General features: G+C 39.6%; 1 protein-coding gene across 5 annotated transcripts in view; it reads right to left on the bottom strand.

Moving 5' to 3' along the window:
* KLF12 (KLF transcription factor 12) overlaps window positions 1-12,981 on the bottom strand; it is a 234,253-nt gene that overhangs the window by 57,837 nt on the left and 163,435 nt on the right. For 3 of the 5 annotated variants that reach the window (XM_077173609.1, XM_077173611.1, XM_077173610.1), the window contains exon 6: window positions 5,729-5,788. The exons of the other annotated variants lie outside the window; for them this stretch is intronic. In XM_077173609.1, coding sequence (XP_077029724.1) covers window positions 5,729-5,788 — 60 coding nt within the window. The remainder of the gene's footprint in view (window positions 1-5,728; window positions 5,789-12,981) is intronic. 5 annotated transcript variants of the gene reach the window in all.

The raw sequence follows: 12,981 nt of genomic DNA, 5'->3' as shown, positions 1-12,981 counted from the left end.
ATCCCCAGCATGAAATCAATAGACTTAAAACATTTAATCACGTCAAAACGCAACATACAAATCCACAAATGACTTCAGTTCATCACACACACTGAATAGCTTGCAAATTGGAAACTATGCCTTCTTTTTGCCTTGGGAATCAGTAAACCCTAAGCTAGTCTTCCACTGAAGCAAACAGATCCTTCCTCCAAGAATCTGCCATTAGGCAAAAAAAAAATAAATTGATAAACAAAACATGGGATTTTCTGTTTGCTCTGTCATCTTTTTTTATCCCTTACAGTCTCACTGGCCTTATGAGAAACCCTTGTTTTACTGCAATCTCTTGACAGCATGCATGTTTAAAAAAAGTTTAAAAACAATTACAGTAACTGGGTTACAGAATGTACTGGAGGTGTAAGAGAATGGAAAAACATCTTTGTGGTTGCTTGCTTTCCCTTTTTAACAGCATACATTGTTTCTCTGCTTGACTAGAATGCAAAAGGGACAATAATCCTAGGCACTTAAAAAAAGGAAAAAGAGAATAAGCTCAACCTTATATATGATTATGATTTCCAAAGCCTGTAGGACACAGAAAGTGGCAAGAATCACTTTGATGGGGCAAAAGTTGTGGCTGAGATGAAAAAAGGGCAGAAAGAGGTAAACAGGCAAAAGAAACAGTCTAGGTAATGGAATAATACCTTTAATTCTACTACATTAAAAAGCACTGAAAGCTTGCTAATTTCAAAGAAGAAAATCCAGTTTGGAAAGTGGTGAAGTGTGAGAATGGGCATGCTGAAACCCTGATTTGGGAGGCAGACACCAAAAAGCCTGCCTAGGTCCATGACCCCATCCCACCCACTGTCCCATGAAGAGTCCTACACAGCCTCCCCCAAACCCATGAGGTCCTTCACTATTAGGATGGAGCTTCTCTGGGTACCAACCACTAGGCACGTGTCCACACAGACTCATTCTGGCAGCTGCCCATTTTCCACCTACAGGCAGAGCCCTGTCCTGAACTTTGCCTGTGCCGTGTGAAGAAGCCCCAAAAGGCAGGCAGAGTGCTGATGGTGGTGGCACTGGCAAGGTGCTGTACTGTAGCCCTGCAGTCAGGTAATTCACCCAGAGAAGGAGCACCACCCCAGCAATAATCTGGCTATACAGATGCAGGACCTTCTGCCCAAGTGTCCATGGAAGTGAGGCTACTCTGTAATCAGGAATGCAAGATCCACAAGGCTAAAAGGTTGGGCAGAAAAGGGGGATCCTGGCTCCATACTGGAAATCAGGACACTAAGCATCTAGAGAGGAACAGTGAAAGGTCTGTTTCAGTATCCATAGCTGTTTCTGGCCCGATGTTGCTTCAGGGAAGGGAGCCTACAGTCCCAGTCCTGTCCATGCTCAGACAAGGATACAGATTCTTCTTCCCACTCTCCTTCCCCATCCCATAACTTCTGTGTTCCTGTTTATACAGCTGCCCATATTCAGCAAGAAGGGAGATGACACTCCACTGCTCCCCTCGTATCTTATCTGATTAGGCCTGCACCAAGGATCACAATGAGGCCAGCTTGTGCTCAGAACCTACACCTCAGGTCTCCCAGTCTGCTGATGAGCTAATTAATGAAGCTCATCTGCAAAAGTGGCAAAATTGCTGTTGCTGCTGCCAGTTTGCTTGACAAAAGACTCATCTCTCCTCCATTATAATCCAGAAAAGGCTACAGAGTGTACCTCTGAGGGAAAATGATGCTTTTATTTCCTAGTGGTTCTCTATACAGTCCAAAATGATTGATCTGATGTAACTGGGCTGTGTTTCCAGAGAAGCACGTACATTCCCTAGGCCACTAAAGTATACACCTAAACTAGATGGGTAAGGGCTCCTTTTTGGTTGTTCCTGGGACATTGAATTCCCTCTAGTGACTATAATGAGGAATTCAAGTGCTTTTCCTCAGAAGTCAGCTCAACATGCAAAGCTTAACCTTAATATACAGGTAGAAGTTTCATTGCACAATGAAGCACAAGTGCTACTCACTCAAGCATTAAAAAAGTTTTCTGAGAGTGTAACAGAGGTATCAGTGCCTCTAGTGTAGCACAACATAGTCCCACTCTAGTTGAGAGAGGGAATGAAAATTTCATAATAGGTATGACTAATCTAAATTTTACTGTAAGTATACAGAGTATAAGTGACCTCTTGATTTTGCAGTTTTTCCCATTGAAAGTAATGTTTATGCACTGAGCTGCATGAAGGAAAATATGTAGATTAGGGAATTGCTTCAAATGCTTTGCCTATCCTAGATGCATTAATTTTTCATTACCTCATTTTTGGAAAAAAAAAAACAAACCCAAAAAACAAAACAACAACAAACTAAGAAATAAAGCCCAATAAAAAACCTGAAGTAAAACTAAAATGTGAAATGAGGACATTCCAAATCCAGCAAAGAGAAGATCAAGCATTTTCTGCTGGCAGTGCACTTAATTATTACCAGTAACTTCCTATTTATTATCATCATCATCATTATTCTTTATCCTTCCTTTAAAAATGATCCAGACTACCTCTGCAAATGTGTGGGGTTTTTTTTCTGTTTGACAGATGCTAGATTCACTTTTGGCTGAAAGAAATCAAAGTTTAGACACAAGAAATACATCCTTTAAAGCCTGTGCTCTTCAGTTAACAATTTGGTTCTGGAGATGAATTGCAAGTAGAGACTTGGGCCTAAACAATCTTACTAACTAATGGGAATGCTAACAAGTAAAGCAGTGTACTTTGCACTGCAATGCTTATTTTCTCTTTGAACTCATGACAAATGAGAAGGACTACTTTGAGTTAGTCTTACAAATGTCAGCAATACAACAGAACACTGCAAATGTTCGTCTTTGAACAGTGGAGAGTCAAAGCAAACTGAGGTGAAAATGGTGTCCAGCAGAGCAATTCAGATCAGGAAAGCCATCCAACTCCAAAGCAGCTTGACCTGAACACAGCCCCAGAGGCAGTGCCACAGCTGCCAGCTAGACAGTAGCCAAGAAGTTAGCAGAGGTGCAAGCCAAGAAGCCAGCCATGAGCCCATGTGCCAATGCAGGGAAGCTGTATTCCAGAATTTGGCATCTGGGTCCTCCAGCTGCCAAACATCTCCCATCTGGCTGAGCCTGTGGACGAGGTGTTAAAAAGAAGATCAGGGAAGATTATACAAGAGCTAAAGCAGTACCCTTAGCAAGACAGCAAAGATGAAGAGGCACATTGTGCCCCCAACATGTGAAACTCATACACATTATCACTTTGTTCCCAGTGGATCAGAGGAGGCAGTCTGGACAAAACGCTCCACGTTTTAGAGGAAATTAACAGTTAGATGTGCATGAACTGAGGCAACTGTCCCAGCCTCTGGCCATCCACAGAGGTCAGCAGATGCAGATTTGCGTAGAATTGGTTTGGAGTAAAACTTGCAACTTTTAGTAGATTTGATGAACCCAATAAGAAAAATTAGAAAAAAAAAACCTACAAAAATGTTTCTTCAAGACTTTGTGATCCACTCTGTTCCTCCATCATCACAAAGAAATTGAAGTATCAAATTCTGTACTTTCCTAACTGGAATACCATACTTCTTGGTGTAATTTTATGAAAGGATAACTTTCTTGCAATTTAGTGGAAAAAGATAAGTTTAGTATTACCAAGTTGAAAAATACCCAAAACTGGGTAGGCATGAAATTTAATTCAAATGAAATATATCCACTTATATAGCTGCATTTAACTGCAGCAGAATTCACTTCTGACAAGCATTTACTGTTCCCAAACTCCAGCAGTGCCATACCCCAAGAAGAGGGACCAGCTGTGGGGAAGACTCCTAGCACTGTCAGCAGTTTCAAGTGCACCATAAGCATTCATATTTTCAAATAATGGACCGACTTTGATGTTAATCTAATTGATCTTACTTCCACCTTTCAATCTACAGGTCTACCAAATGAGGTTTGACAGATGTGTCTTCTTGATCAATTTGGTTCTTTATTTTAAAAACACATAACCCCCCTCCCCCCCAGCTCTTTTCCAAATTTCTGCTTTCATTAGAACCTATATGTCTTGCCAAATGCTACCTTTCAGTCTCATCTCGCTCCAGTCAGAGCATACCAACTTTCAGCAGTTTAGAACTGCTGCATGAGATGACTTAGCCATCTTCCTCTACATCTAACCATGCATGTTTTTCAGAGGGCCTCATGGGTAGGATCTCATAGTCATTACTACGGTAAATACCAAGTAAATTCATGAGGGATTTTTAAAGCAAAATACTGACAACATCAACAAAGACCAAAAAATTAACAACATAAGTGTCCTTCTTGAAAATGCTTCTTGCAGAATAGAAGCCAACATGCAAAATGTTATATAGTTAATTTAATGCCAACTAAAGAAGGCTGCATTAAAAACTGTATCTGAATTATGCATATGTTTTAGAAACACAACATTTTGAGAGACTAGTAGGCTCGTCAGAATAATTCCTGACATTGCACTGATAATACAATCAGATCAAAGAACATTCTAGGGATTTTTAAAAATAAATGTATCGTTTCAATTTCATAGTAAAGGAAACCTTAAAAGATTTTTATTAGCTCTAACAGAGAAATTGCTCTTGCTGCTACTTTGAAAATGTTCAAGTAATAAGATCCTGCAAATTTTTAATATAAATATACCAGTTGTAGTGTAATTAACTGCAAATTGGAGATAGGAGTAGTCTTGAGGAATGACTTCTGTATTTGACTACTCATTAGCAATTTGAAAGTGTAATTGCTCTTAAACATGCTTTCTTCCTAATTTTATTATGAAGCTTAGCTGTACTTATAAATGTGAAGAATTTGATTTATTCTGGAACATACTTGCTTATATTGAATGTGTGAAGTTGTTTTTTCTTCTGTACTCCACAGACAGAAGGAACACAGGTCACTAAGAGCAGATAGAGCAGCAAGCTGATGGGTTTACACTTGCCCCATAATAAACAACTCCAAAGGAACATTCAGAGGGGTGCACAAAACAAACAAAAGCAGGGAGGAGGACAGGCAGGCAAGCAAGCACACTGAGAGTGGACATTTCACTGCATACTGCTTTAAAACCCACTAAAGCAATATCCATGAATCCCACAAAAACAGGAACCCTACCAGCTTTGGAACATCCTTCTGTCCTTTGACATCATTTCTACCTGGGCAAGTGGGGTGAACCCAAGGGCCTTTATGGTATCACAGCATTTGCTGAAGCCTCCCAGTCACCCCCTGCCACTGGACTGGCATGTAAACCCTGTGCCATCCATCTACTAGGAACATAACACAGGAAGGTTTTAAAATTGTGCCCTCCTTGAAATAAAATGAAGAAGATGTTTGCAAAGAGCTCTTCCTACATTTTGTAGCTTTGCTTCACAGTAACTGGCGATGATCCACTATAACATGAGCTACATTGATGCACATCAACTTTGTTACTCAAATTCAGTAGACTACTTTGAATGCTTTAAACTATATCATTAAACATCAGAAAAGGTATTTTCTACTCTTACATTTTAAACACCGTGATTTATTAAAAAAAAAAAAAATTAAAAATTGCAGCTTTCCCACCACCCTCTGAGCCCCAAGATAAAAAAAGCAATTGCAAAACTCAACTTCAGATCTTGCCTGGCCCCACATACCCCCCAGTCATGACATAAAGAGGGAAAGAAACCTGAAAAGCACTGCTACTAGACTTCATCAATAAAACAGAATATTATATAATACACAATAAAATGCTTCATACCTGGAGTTGAAAAAACGAAAAGGGTTAACAGCTGACCTGGCACAGCCCCACATGCTCTCTCTGGAAATTGAACACAGACAATTAGGAATTTTAAGTTACCCCAAATAATCGAAGGGGACTTAGACAAGCTTGAGGAACACTTACTGCAAAGTAAGTAAGGCACATAGCCTCAGTGTGGAAGACACTTTAGGATTTTCCCATTCACTCAAAACTCTCCTCAAACTGAATTTGCTCTGTAGATGCCCCATCTAATGATAAGTAAGTAATTAGGAGCTCTGTGATTAATTTTCATGGCAGCAAAGTCAAAGTTTAAGGACCCATATGTCACTCAGTGGTAATTCTGGATCGTGATCTATCATTTTTTTATTAAAAAAATCATCAGCAACAAAGAGGTAAACTCTAATGAGAATCTACAGCAGGCAGACATTGCATGAAGTGGCTGCAGTGAATGTCTGCTCCCAGAATTCTGCTGCATCAGTAATATTATTTCCACACAAAACCAAAAAACTTAAGCTTTAACATTTTTACTTAGAACTGGGACTCCAGGGAAAATATACAATCTTCTAAAATACCACTTTGAATAATGAACAACACCAATATACAGTGCCATAGCTGTACAAACTCCTGTGCTGGTTGAGATTTGGATTACGTGAAATGTTCCTTTTCACTGACAAATTCTGATCTACTGCAGGTGCTCAAATAAGAAGCTCCATACAGATGGCTTTTGGAAAAAGTTCCACCAAGTTAGGGGGGAAAAAAAAAAAGAAAAACCTGCAGAAAGCCAAGAACATGAATAAGCCCCTTTGGTCCTTCTATTTATGGTTCAGACCTCAAATGTACTGTGAAAGCAGTCTGAGGCCAATGCCCAAGAAACTAGCAAAAATATTAGAATAACAATATGAATAATAAAAAGCTCTAGCACACTAGCAGTTGAATGTATTTGTACTGAATATGTTTTGAATCTTTTATAATGCTCAATTAAAATATCCAGGTTGGCATAGGAACTGACGAAAGTGAAAAGGAAATTTTCAGAAAAACTTTGCTTCATTTATATAATTGCATTTTCCACTGGCCCTTGGAAACCTACTAACAATCCATTTTCTCTCAAAATGTTGCACTGAATGTTTTGAACCTGTCACACTTCCCTACTTCAAGTCTACAGTAAATAATGGCTTTCTTTACTGTTTTTGCCATTTGTTAGATGCTAAATTTTTGATAATGACACAAATATGGTATGCAGATGACAAAATGATGTACAGAATTTTTGAAGTGTAAGTTATTAGCTCTATCACTGCTTAACACTTTTGTTTTTTTCCCACACTCCATGTAGAGTCTTTTCCTTCTCAGAAATATGTATCACGTACTTGTCTCACTGTAGCAAATAGGTACAAATTTTATTTTACAGCTGTGTCAGTACCTAATCAAAGAGCACTGTGACAAAATCTCCCCTGCCCAATCAGCCCTCAAATGAAAGCAACATGCACTGGAAAAATGGCTACTGGAAACCATTAAGACCAGTGGTTCTCTTCCATGTCAATTAATTTGCAATCATCTCTGTGCCTCATTGGAAAATCATTTATTTGCACAGGTGATATAAACATCAATTTATTACCTGGAAGTCATAACACTAAATTTTGGACACTTCTTTTCATAAAGTTCCCTTTTTAACAACTAAGCAACAGGGCAGACCAAAATTTGAGTTGCTGAGGTTAAGTATTTGCATGCTGAATTTTTGACAGTGGGAAATTTAGCAGGCAACTAAAACCCTGTTTAGAACCTACAGTATCCAGGCACTGAAGCAAAGGACACTCAGGTATCATCCAACAACCTCACTGACACCTTAAAGTTATTGTGCTCCTTTCTGTTTGGTGTGAGAGCCGAACGGCTGTGGCCTCCCACCCTGCCCCTTCTCCAATCCAGAAACCATGGAGAGAAATACCTAGTCCTTGCCTCTGGAACTTGAAGCTTATCTGTGCTATGAAAATGGCTAAAACACATCTCAGACCATGTTATCAGCATAAAAAGGATCTGTAACAGTCACTTCCTATTCCAAAATGCAAGTGTAGAATAAAGAAGAGGAAAAGGACCACTCCTGAGTATCTTTTGCACACAAATGTAGATATTTGGCTTCCTGAGTTAGTGCTCTAACACCAGGCTTTTATGCCAGAGGTGGGTGGCTGCACCACTGCTGGCTGTCACATTTTCCCACAGAGAGATGGTCAATGGGAAGAGGACAGCACACTCTGGGTGTTACAGCAGGCAAAAATAGGTAAGCTCAGAACTTGATCTCTTTATTTCCACACTGGAAAGTTGGGAATGTGAGCTGCTCTTTTTTTTTTTTTTTCCAAACTACTTTAATGAACTATTACAGTTCAGAAGCCCAAGCTCCAAAGAGAGCAGAAACAACTCACAGCCAAGTACCCAGCCAGGATGTAAGTGGAGACATCTCTAGGAAGATTGCTCTGCCCATTGAACTTCAAAGCCTTCAACTCTTTGTTTGTACTGTGGGAGTGTTAATGCCTTGTGCAGGTGCTCTGCCACAGTGCTGGAGCCAATCATCTATTTCAGAAGCTCGCAACACCTCCATCAGACCTCCCCCAAAGCAGAAAAATCTGCATCTTGTCTCAAGTGCCTGTGCTGCTGTGACTCATCTTGGTCCTGGGTACCTGCAGTGCTTCATGTGTGTTGCAAGCATTTGGGGATAGTGGAACCTCTATGTGATGCAACATATTGGCAAGGATGTACCTGTTACAGAATTGCATGTACTTGTAGTTCCTCTCAAGCAAAAGGAGAACCACCTTCTGTTATTCTGACTATAGGAATGGCAAAAGATCTCAGAAATCATGTGGTGATACAGACAGCCGAGCAGTTCTGAAGTGGAAAAATGGAGTGCAAAAGGAATCAACCTGTTCAGCTTGGTAAATAATTTTCAGCAAACAATTTATTATACAACATTACTCTATTATTGTGCTTTTGAAACTTTTATGACTGAGATTTTGGTCATTATTATAGTTCCTCCTGTGAACTTATTTATCAATGGTTTGACTCTTTGGCCCTGACAAGCAACTGATTATAGAAACAGCAGTGCTAATCAGTTCTTAAGAGAAATACCATGGTGACTTCTATGTCTATCTGACAGCACTGTGTGTCCCTGATTTATCATGCATTATCCCAGCACTATGCTAAATATTGTACTTTTCATGCAAATAATTGAGGTACATATTTTGACAAGACTGGGACTGCTGACTTTTAATGAGTACATAAACCAAGTATTTCTTTTACAGCCTGATGTCAGCTTCTGGTGATTTCCAGGTTAATTTATTTTTCAGGCTCTGTTTGCAGTGCTGGGCTTTCCAGCCAGCAGCAGATCCTGTCCCCAGGCCTTAAGGTGAGCACTTTCTAGGGCAGCCTCTGGCCCCAGTGCCTGCCAGCCTGCTCTATGCCCCCCTGAGCTAGCAACACAGGCTAGACAAGAGAGCTCTGGCAGTTGCTGCCTCCTCTGATCCACCCGGGTCTCTTCCTTATTTTCTGCCTGCCTCAGCTTTCATATTTCCTTGCACTGCTTTATCCTCTGGCAACTCAGTATATTTCGCAAGGATAAATAAAGAAAAATATGACCCAGAATCTCATGCTTGACACATCTTTGGTCACTGCTCTAATGATAGAGGTGCAGAGTTTGACTCTGAAATCTGTGACTGTGATTACTCCAGGATTAGATACTAAAATATCAGCCATTGTGCTGCTTTACTCCTTGTTTTAGCCTTCAATTCCTTTATTTTGACTAGAGTAATTTCATATGTGTGGCAGCTGTGAGGTCCAAGTATCCTTTCTGTGATGTATTCAGAATAGTAATGCTCATGTTCTAAGTCACATACACATGGACAGTGGCACCTCCTTGGCACACAGGCTCAACACAAAAAAAACCCTCTCTTCATATCCATCATCCAAGAGCTTCCATTCCCTCCTCTTTTATCTCCAGCATAAAAAGAACTTGCTGTGAGAAATGAGGTTGTGGTGAAATCACTACTAGTCAAAGAGGATTTAACTAATAGATGGGGAAACCTACCACAATCTTTTCCCATTATGCAGGAGAAAGGAAAATGGCAGGACAAAAAAAAAGTAGGTTATTTTTTTTTATTCCTGTATTTACATGCTCATTCAATTATGCCTTGCCAACAGTGTCCCCCTCTTAATAGTTCCCTCCTTTACATGCAGTTTACATACCCGTGACCTACACAACTTTTGTGGTTTTGCATGCATTGACCTGAACACTCAGGACAATATTTCCATAAATCAGTGTAAGCACTGCTATTAAGATTTAATTGTGCTGCATGTACGTCTGTCAAAATCACAGGAACTGCCTTATGGAAAAGGAAAGATAAAAACTTATCTAATCTAGATAATGAAACAAGAAGTAATTTTGGCTCAAGTGACAGCAGAGGACAATGCTCTTTCTTTTTCTTATCAGTAAGTCAAAGTAGCAGTTCGCTGAGGAAGTTTTATTGTGGCTTTTCCTGGCAGTGTTCTGCTATCCAATCCACACCTCTGAGTATTTGTTATAGCTCTAAATTTCTTCAGGCACACAGCACTGTCCCTGCTTTCTGTGCTGATTTAGAAAGACAAAACATAAAAAGCTGAATAACGAATCACTGGGGAAAGAGATGCCAAACAGGTGTACAAACTGCTAACTGGGTCGTAGTAACTCATAATGTTATTTATAATTCATTCTTTGGAGTCATGCTCTTCAAGCAATTACAGAATGCCTGCCTCACTATCCATAAAATGCATTTCACATATCTAGCAACTAATGACTTGAGCTTCACTCTGGAGCAACACATTTTAGTGGATTAAGCACGGGAGCAAGAGGCAGATGTACCTGATCCCAACTCATTCTCTCCTTGGCTGCATGGCCTTGAGCAAGTCACTAACCTGTGTATAATTATAATATTTAAACACACAGGGGACCTGTACAATTTAATTAGTTAATGTTTGCAAAGCACTCCGAAGACAAAAATGCTTTATGAATGATAATCACACGCTATTGTTTCATGGCATTTTATTCCAAAGCATGTTTGTGTAAACATGTTTAGAAATGTAAAATTCCAGTAATGGCAAAGTTTGACAACTACCTTAAAATGACTGGCACTTCTTAGACTGAAATTTAAATTAATTAACAAATTTAACTTATGCTAAGAAGACATTTATATGTGAATTAAATACAGACACTAAACTGAAGCTGGGAAACAAGATCTTTGAAAGTTTCTTTGTGACAGATAAAGGAAGTGAAAAAGACATACAGAAGGTATCAATGAACCAATACATGTAACTCTTTCACTGCAAGATAATGGTGCCCCAAATAGCCGAAGTGTTGAGTTACTTTTCTTTTCTTTAGCATCCAGACTTCTGTTAGTTTCAGGACTAATCATTAGACCAAACAAAGTCCATGGCAAACAGAAATGAGATTTTGGACTTTAACAGAACCAGGATTCCTTAGTTCTTCAAGCTTATTATGTAATTAATTTAAATATTTTTCTCAAAAGGAAAAAATTACTCCTAGCAATGGTATGGTAAAAGCTCTGGAATGACCCACTCAACAGTCACGGAAACTTATTTTGACAGAGGAGACAGGAAGTTATGATTTTATGTAGATCAAGGTAAAAGCACTGTTATTTTCAAATTAGCTTTCTTCAGGGAACAACTGACAATACCCCAATCTCCTGATACACTTCCATTTAAGCAACACAACCCTTTCAAAGCAGGAAGTGATGTTAATTTCTCTGTAGAAGCTGGTTTTGATTTACAGTTGCCATTCACCTGACCATTGTTTCCAATGATCTTTGGCTGATGGGGAATCCTGTTATTCTGGCAAAAGGCCTTGGGACATATAATAGAAAATTTTCATACTAAAAAATCCTAGTGCATGCACAAGATGGCATCCTTTGATTTTACTGCCCTTTTGTCAAACATCACATATTTTAAAAAAGGAACCTTTTTAGAACAATACGGGTTTATTGGATTATTGAAACCCCAGGTTCATACTTAGTGCCTAAAGAGCAATTCCCAAAGGTATATAGGTCTTTCATGCTCTTGAAGTGCTTAATAAGGGCTTCAGGCCAATTCATTTTTACAAACAAACAGATGTTTCTGAGTATTCAGATTTTGGTAGGAATAGCTTTATAAAAGGTCATATAAACCCACTGTAAAAGAAGTCAGTACTTCTTCAAGAAGCTGTCTGAACTGCATGTAGGGAAGGCATGTGGGTAGGAGAAATCACACCTGTAGTAGTTGGGGCAAGTCAAATTTAGATGTACTAAGTTCAGCTTCTTCTCAAGCCACAAACTTCCAGCACAGCCTTAGAAAATAACATAGAAGGGGTTTCCTCATAAATAACTTCAGCAATGTAAAGTTTTATCACTCTCTAAACCATTTGTCCAGGTTTCTTTACAGCTGCTGGGGAAGACAGATACCTTCTGAAAAGCAGATGAGCATAACTGATAACATGATTAGACCCAGAAATATCTCTCCACTAAAGAAATCCAAAATACTTGAGCCTAACTTTTAGATACTTTGCATTGTGAGAGAGGAACTTTGCTGCAAGGTAATGTCCAAATTGGACAGCCCAGCACTACCAGAGGGTGCCTAAGATAGCTGAGACACAGCCCACTGCCAGCTCAGCAGTGCCCTTGGCTCAGTAGCCAGCGTCCAACCCAGCAACAGTTTTCACTGCAGAAACCTCTTCTTTCCTGCCACAGGATACTGACTTGAGACTGCTGACAAAAAATAAAACAAAACTAGAACAGAAACATCCCTGAAATAATGGCACAGCGGGGGCACCAACCATAACAGATGCCTTGCAGGGCTCTATGTCACTACTGTCTTTCGCTTACGTATCTGCACAAATGCCTCTCAATACTTTTAGCAAGTCAGTTCAGTTTGTAGAACAACTCTGGAGGAGGCCAAGGAGAAGTCTCACCATGTTACAGCCTGTGGGGACGTCAGAGGCCCATAGACAGTTCTTTCTGAGTGTGTGGTCCAATCTCCCTGCAATTCCAGCAACTACGTAACCTTCTGCTCTAAAGTCTTGCTGCAATGGAAAAATGCATCCCACACTTGGGTACTCTTCATGAGACAAGTAAAATTGAAATTCATATATTCCCACAACTTCACTTCAAACCAATTAGTGTTCTCCAGTGGAAAAAAAAAATTCTTTATTGAGGAATTCTGGATGAGCACTAGCCAATTCTCCATATGTA

Source organism: Agelaius phoeniceus, chromosome 2 (assembly GCF_051311805.1).
Source record: "Agelaius phoeniceus isolate bAgePho1 chromosome 2, bAgePho1.hap1, whole genome shotgun sequence".
NCBI lineage: Eukaryota > Metazoa > Chordata > Aves > Passeriformes > Icteridae > Agelaius > Agelaius phoeniceus.
Note: the sequence above shows the minus strand (reverse complement) of the source record. Positions and strands in the feature narration are given on the sequence as shown.